The sequence below is a fragment of the Micromesistius poutassou genome, assembly GCF_964030765.1.
Source record: "Micromesistius poutassou genome assembly, chromosome: 9".
Classification (NCBI taxonomy): Eukaryota; Metazoa; Chordata; class Actinopteri; order Gadiformes; family Gadidae; genus Micromesistius; species Micromesistius poutassou.
In genome coordinates this window covers 1,022,203-1,030,100 of record NC_140279.1, presented here as the reverse complement: position 1 = coordinate 1,030,100, position 7,898 = coordinate 1,022,203, and the positions used below count along the sequence as shown (strand labels likewise).

The window sequence follows — 7,898 nt, the reverse complement described above, 5'->3', positions numbered from 1 at the left end:
CCATATGTCAATCTCTCTCTCTCTCTCTCTCTCTCTCTCTCTCTCTCTCTCTCTCTCTCTCTCTCTCTCTCTCTCTGTCTCTGTCTCTGTCTCTCTCTCTCTGTCTCTCTCTCCCTCTCTCTCTCTTTCTCTACCGACTCTCTTTCTTTTCCTCCATGTCTCTCTTTGTCTCTCCTGCCATATGTTCTGTCTCAGGGGGACCCTTTTGCTGGCCTGGACCATGAGCAATGAGTCTGCCGTCTGGAACATCCTCCCAGAAAACTCCACAGTAAGTCTGTCAACACGGCCCTCTTCTCAGAGAACATGTTCATTTGTGTGTGTGTGTGTGTGTGTGTGTGTGTGTGTGTGTGTGTGTGTGTATCCACCTCACTGTACTTCCTCTCTCTGACAGACTAGTTAATGAGGAACATCCTGGTCTGCGCCTGCAATAATTCAATCCCTTATCCAATCACAGTTTTAATTTTGCTTCTCAATGAAATGACAAACGGGGCATCTTGGCAGCTCACCGCGGCAGTGTGTTCAACATGTAGGCAGTACTCTGATCCGGTGCTGCACGTCATTCCCTCTCTTCTCTGTTTCTCTTCACTGTCCTGTAATCAAAAGGCACATACAAGCCCATACAATGTCTTACAATAAGACATCGGCGTGTCACCACCTATTAGCCATGCTATTATTCCACAATGCGTGCATTTAAAGTGGGCTTGGACCGTGTAGGGACATACGGTGTGTATTACACACGTGGAGAACACATCGATGCATCACTCTAATGGTTTCTAATGGATAAGACAAACGGCTTTTGATGTAGCGTGGACAGACGTGAGTCATACCTTCATTTATTTGCCCATCCTCTGAGCTAGAACTTCTATTAAACAAACCAAACAATTGTAAAATAGGAAGGGGAGTGCATCATTTATCCTGCCGGCCCTGAAGCCAATTAGCCCTAATGCATTTTGTTTTGATGTTCTGATGTATTCGGCAAAGAGAAGTGTCATCATCGACGCTGTGCCTTTCCATTTTCATTTCCCTCCTAATGAAGGTATTGATGCGAGCATGATTACAAAATTGACCAGAATACAAACCCCTTGTAGGCATGCCAACAGAAAAAAACACGACATTATGTTTCATACAAAAGACCTGTAAATGGTTCGCCCCTAGCCTCTTCTGTCATTCGTTCCCTCTTGCCTTTTCCATCTCGAGGTTCACGGGCATGATGCTAGCTCTGGTAGCTCTTGATAAAAAGGCACCATGGGATTTATAGATCGCTGTATGCACCAAACTCTTAATATAAAGGTAACACAAAAACATACAGTAGTTTGTCATAAATATGTTTCATAGCACGACATGATGGTGTACCACACATACCCTAGACCTATAGAACTCTTATTAATCGCTTCCTCTTTAAAATGGTCGTCATGTGCCGGACATCAGCACACACGCTCATTTGGTTTGCGCTTTTACGCATGCTGAGTTAAATATGGCACTGGCCATATTTATACTCTGGGGGTGGTGGTGAGGGTGTTTGACTATTTTGGCCTCCCATCCAAAAGGTCCTGGGTTTGAACCCCGATGCCTGCAGTCCACCTGTAGGTGCCCTTGAGCAGGTCGATGACCTTGTGGTGGTTATCTTGAATTGTATGTAAATCAAGTGTTTTCTAAATGCGTTTAACTGAAAACCCTAAAGTCAGGGACGTCGTTAGGCCTATTTTGGGTGGGCTAAGCCCCCCCAAGATGTTCAAGAGCCCCCCCTACAAAAATATTGGTTTTTGTTGTTTTTTTGTCAAGGAAATCGTAACATGCCTGCACTTAACATAATAAGCCAGACTATGAGTTGCAATAAATACTAATACAATTAGAAGTTGTCTTTAATTTGGATTAAAATTGTTTCCAAGAGCGCTGGCGGGAGGGGCTAGGGGTGAGGGGTCATTTAACATTACATTTTCTCAAGGGTCGGGTTGGCAACTTAGCACTCGGCAGAGTTAAGAAATAAGAGGAGACAAAAGAGGATTTGCAGATCATAGAGTGAAATTGTAAGTAGGTTCTATTGTGAAATTGCCTGAAGTCTACTTAAGGGAAAGAAAAGGCTACATCGTAGTTTTCTACGATATAGCCTTTTTCGTCTCCTCTTTCGCCGGCGTGTGCACGAGGGTGTGTGTGTGTGTGTGTGCGTGTGTGTGCGCTCGCATGTGTGTTTGCATCTCCCCCTTCTTCCTGGTATAGATGCTCTGCTACTGTAATAAATGATGAATTGAAGAACCACTTGTTTGAACCACAGATGTGACGAAAAAACGTTGGTGCGCGCTACGCAAGCGTATTTCGGACACTGCTAGGGGCTAAGCCCCCCCAGCCTCTAAATCCTAGTGATGTCCCTGCCTAAAGTATATCGGTACATTATGTATCCTCTGCCTCTGACCGGCTAGCAAAAACGGCATCACTTTAAGAAATGAGGGGTGGGAGAGGAAAGGATTTTTGTGGGCTAGACATTAGGGTTTTCTCATCTTTCTTGAGAGAATCCACTGGTCACAAATCTACAAGCAATTTCCTCAAGGCCTTGATGTTCACCTTTTATTTTTTTCATCCCCTTTTTTCAAATATTTCTTATTCTTTTCTGCAACCTGTTTTTCTATTCTCGGCTCCCTTGCCACCTACCTTCCACTTGTCTTCCCCCTTGCCGCCATTTTAAACGGCAATCTTTTTCTAGATTTCTTTTCTATTTCTTTGCTGTTCCGTCACTTTTCAATTCCGATGACCGATAACTGCTGAAATCATTGGGTAGTGTGGACAATGGGCCGAGGTCAAACACAATACCACATCCGTGGACACAGCAAATCAAACATCTGGCTTATTCCAAATGGGTTGAAAAATAAATGGCACCTCCATTTCCTCTCCAAAGCTCATCTGGCATGTAATCAAGGTCCGTCATTTGGTGCCTCGTCTTCTTGATGTGTTTATGGTGAAATGGTGTACTGTTCCAGCAACCTTTTCACCATGGCCGAAGAACCCCCAGAAATAAACGGTCTACTTTCCACTGTGCATTGTGTGCCTAAAGGTCTCGTTTAACGACAGAGTTCAACCTACATGTGTGTATTGATGTATGGAGGTTTGGTTGTTAGGTAATTGGGGTGGTAGATTCTACCCTGTTATAATATATATATATATATATATATATGGTAAAAAAGACTCAAGACTCAATTGTTCACCTAGACTCTGCATTGCCCCCCCTTACCCCCCCAAACCCCTCTTACACACTTATTGTATGTTGTACGTCCTTGCACTTAAAGTAGCATCTTAGCTCTTATCCCAGCTATATTTGTTGTCTACGGGGAATGGGTTAACCTAGCAGTTGTAAGTGATGTGGCATTTGGTTCTATGAACATCCTTACTGTACCGACAGAGATATATTTTTTCTCTTTCTTCTGACAAATGTACTTATTGTAAGTCGCTTCAGATAAAAGCATCTGCTAAATTCCCTAAATGTAAATGTAAATGTGTGCGTGTTTGCGTGTGTGTGTGTGTGTGCGTGTGCGTGCGTGCGTGCGTGCGTGCGTGTGTGTTCCCAGGGGATCCCTCTAGAGGCGACTGGGAGGCATGACGGCTACGTGCTGCTCCTGGTGATCCTCTCCATCTTTCTGGTAGGGACCTTGGTCGTCATCGCCGTCCTCCTGCTGGTCTGTCGCCGCTGCGGTCGACCGGGGCAGCGATACGGCAGGTGAGAACGGTGTCGGGGGGGGGGGGGGGGGGGGGTCCCGACGGCACGCACCTTTTGACTCTCGGTTTCCATCCACAGGACGCTCTCAATTAATAAGTTCCAAGTCCGTCTGTCTTCCGATTCATCCATCCATCCATCCATCTATTCATCCATCTATTCATCCATCTATTCATCCATCTATTCATCCATCTGTCTTCCGATTCATCCATCCATCCATCCATCTATTCATCCATCCGTCTATCGATTCATCCATCCATCTATCTATCCATCCATTCTCCTTTACTGTCTTCGTGACTCCAGCTACTGAAGCGAAAGTCTCTCAGTCTCTTTCTCACTCCCTCTCTCTCTCTCTCTGACATAACACATACACACACACTCTCTCTCTCTCTCTCACACACACACACACACACACACACACACACACACACACACACACATATATACAAACACACACACACACACCTCTCTCGCACCTTGCACTTCCCCCACATGTTTAGCGCTGAAGAGGATTCTCTGCTCACGCTCCCCTTGTATAATTGTGCGCTAAGTAGAAACCATTAGAATTGCAAATCAGGCGAATCACCTGTGCATCTTACCCTGTGTACCTATTAAGACGTCTTTGCCCCCCCCCCCCCCCACTTGTTAGGAGAGAGGAGCAAGAGGCTCGCACTCCGGTACGGAACAGACTGTGCTGTTCCAACCGGGCTGGCTTATGAAAAAACATCACAACCGTGAAAAAACTGCATTCAATATTCATGCGTCTTTTTTTATTTGTGATTCATCTGTAGTTTTGTTCGTCAGACCAACAGAATATGCCTGGACGCTCAAGCTGCCACGGTGCGCTAGCAGATGGGATCCCATAGCCGTGCCTTGAACGTGCAGAAAGGCGGAGTGTAGCGTAGTGTGTAGTAGTAGGAGCTGGGGAAGGGTGCTGGCATGGAGGCGGTGGGGCTGCTGCAGAAAAGGGCTGTGTGCACAGACTGGTACAAATGATGACTGTAATGAGATTTCAAAGCAGCCATCGGCGGTGATTCATCTCGCATCTCAGCCCAGCCGCGCATGCGGGCCGGGGAGCACTCGCACACACACACAGCCACACACACACACACACACACACACACACATTCTCTCTCTCACACACACACACACACACACACACATACACTTACACTGTTGTAGCCACAGCTGGTTGCACGGAACAAAGGAATCAGATGGAGAGGCTTGGTGGGGAAGAGGTTCAGGGTCTGCTCCTGAAGGAGCAGGGCTTGGGCTTGGGGTTTAATTAAGTAGCATGCATGGAAGATCCTCACCAATTAGGACTGATATCAGCGGACGGTCTCTCTCTCTCTTTATCATTCTCTCTCTCTATCTCTCTCTCCCACTAAACCCACAATCTGAGCAGAAGTATTTGAGACATTACATAATGTTGTCTATTTCATTGGATTATATCAATGACTAATGCCCTAGATATTGTGTATTTGTGCAACAGTTGTTGTGTAGTTGTGTAACAGTTATATTTTCCCTGAATAAATACAGGAATTGACAACGTTGACAACAACATTACAAACCTCCACCATAAGTATAGTATATAGATGATATAGTATCGGTATAGATGGTGAAGAACGGTTAAACCTGATGGGCCAGGGTCTTGTTGTGCGTTTTGTTCTTGGGTGGTGGACAGGATCTGTGGGGCTTCCTAGAGGAGAGCCACAGACTTCAGGGGTAATCACGTCACACCATTGATCCCCATGTCTTGCCCCACGTGTGTCCCCAGGGCCAGCGATGACCCAGAGAAAACCAACACCACCTACCTGGAGGAGTCCCAGCCCTCGCACGGTGAGACCGGCCGGGGCCCGGCGATGTGGTGCAGGGGGGGGGGGGTGGGCGTGTGGGTGTTGGAGGAGGACGCCCACGGAGGAGTCGTGAAATATACATAACGCGTGCGCATGAATTAAATAAAGTGTGGACTTGAAACAGTTTGGAGAATGTGACGTGTATGTAGGCCAAAGTACTAAGTGGCTACCCCTGATTGTATCGGGCGGCGTGTGGCTCGGGGAGGTAGAGCAGGTCGGCTGGTAACCGGGAAGGTCGCTAGTTCGATCCCCGGCTCCTCCCGTGTCCAAGACGCCTCGCCCTGACTGCTCCCGACGAGCTGGCCGTCCCCCATGCACGGCTCACTCCGCCGTCGGTGTGTGTGTGAACGCGTGCATGAATGGGTGAATGTTGACTGTTGGGCAGTATTCCAAAAGCGCTTTGAGTGGCCGGCTGGTTAGTGAAGCGCTCTGTAAAGCCCTGTTTGCCACGGGACCTCTTATGTTCCCAGAGATCACCATCAGGGTGGACGAGTCGGAGGGACTCTCCCCGGGGGGCGCCCACGACCAGGAGACGGACCGCTTCCTGTCCACGGGGACGGCCGGCCGCCGCGTCTCCTTCAACGAGGCGGCGCTGTTTGACCACAGCAAGAAGGCCCAGGAGAAAGGTCGCAGGTCAGCCCCGCAGCGGATGCATGAACGTCTACGTTCAGACGCTTGTATCCAAATTGACTTAGGAAGAGAAACGACAATATATTGTATGTAAGGATGTGCACAGAACAAAGTGCCAAGCACTAACAATCACTAGGTTAACCCATTCCCCGTATACAACAGAGATAGCTGGGATAAGACGCTACATGATGCTTAGTACTATTTATTTTCTAAGTGCAAGGACGTACAACGTGCAATGAGTGCGCAAGTGGTGGGGCTGGGGGGAGGCTACGCAGAGTCACTGTTAACATGTGCAAACGTTCATGTTACGTCAGGCAGTCTCAAATGTTTGTATTTTCAGAGATGCTATCGTCCAAATAAGCGTAACATTTACAATGACATGCTACAGGTAGTGAAGGTGTTGTAGCTCAGGGTTCAGTGAAGGGCATTCAGGATCAGACCAGCATCCTTTCGGCTTGGTATCGAGCACACTGGCCGCTGCGCCATACAGCCTTGTTATTCCCTGTTTAAGTCTCAGCCTATACATACACACCGGCCCCAGTCCTCTCTCGCCGAGATCAATGGAAGTGTTTTTATTCTGTCTCCATCTAATGGATCCGTCAGTGAATAGAGGGTTAAGTTAATGAGGTCAGAATGCATCAGTCTGCCGAGGAAGCCAACCAGTCACTCTGTGGATAACCATTCTTCCCCTCTTCGCTCCCCGGCTTCTCAGGGATTATTCTTCCCTGCTAAATGACAGCATCAGCCGCCGTGCGCCAGACTCAAAACGTTTTTCTCTTTGAGGTTTTTTTTTTTTCCTGAGGAGCAAATGTGAAAAACATGTTGAATAGCGAAAAACAAGCAAGGGTTTTCTTATGCCGTTGTTTGAACGATGTAGCGGATTAGCCGTTTTGAAAAGGGTGACTGATGTATTGTGGAATCTGTGTATGTTAATAATTACCCTCTTTGTATTCTCACATCACAAAGCAGACTCGAGATAATCCGATTCTAGGTTAATATCTGCAGTCTGGGTGTTTCATATTCTTTTTTCCTTCATATTTGTTTGGACCAATGCTGTTGTTGGAGGCTGGGATCAGTGAATGCATAATCTGCAGACAAATCGACATGGTGTGGACTCATCACTGTAGAAACACACTTCACACATAATTACCCTTCTGAATACCCATGATACGCCGTATCACATGCTTGCACTTAAATAGTACTTAGCATTGTGTAGCATCTTATCCTAGCTGTCGTTGTGGTACACGGGGAACGGGTTAACCTTGCGATTATTAGTGCCTGGCACTTTGGTTCTATGAACATCCTCACTGTACCACCAGCGACATATTCTTTCTCCTTCTTCTGACAAATGTACTTTATTGTAAGTCGCCTCGAATAAAAGCGTCCGCCAAACGGCCAGACTGTAAATGTAATGTAGTAACACAGTGACACTGTCCCAGCGCTGACCCGTTTGGACCCACCCAGCCGGTACCTCCTAACCCGTCTCCCCCCCCGCCCAGGTACACCCTGACGGAGGGGGACTTCCACCACCTGAAGAACGCCCGCCTCACCCACCTCCACATCCCCGCCCCCGCCCTCAAGATCCTCACCATCCCAGAGTGCGACTCGGCCGAGAACACCGTCACCATGGCAACGCGGCCCGCCACCAAGTCCGCGCTCTCCATCTTCCAGGTGACGGGCCTGACCCCCCCCCCCCCCCCCCCCCCCCC

At 47.8% G+C, this 7,898-nt stretch overlaps 1 protein-coding gene across 1 annotated transcript in view; it reads left to right on the top strand.

Moving 5' to 3' along the window:
• Nucleotides 1–220: 220 nt before the first annotated feature.
• Nucleotides 221–7,898, top strand: part of cbarpb (CACN subunit beta associated regulatory protein b) — a gene marked incomplete at both ends in the record, with an annotated part of 18,302 nt that continues 10,624 nt past the window's right edge. Inside the window, 5 exon segments of the mRNA XM_084473501.1 lie at nucleotides 221–268; nucleotides 3,579–3,706; nucleotides 5,481–5,542; nucleotides 6,030–6,192; nucleotides 7,689–7,860. Coding sequence (XP_084329627.1) covers nucleotides 221–268; nucleotides 3,579–3,706; nucleotides 5,481–5,542; nucleotides 6,030–6,192; nucleotides 7,689–7,860 — 573 coding nt within the window.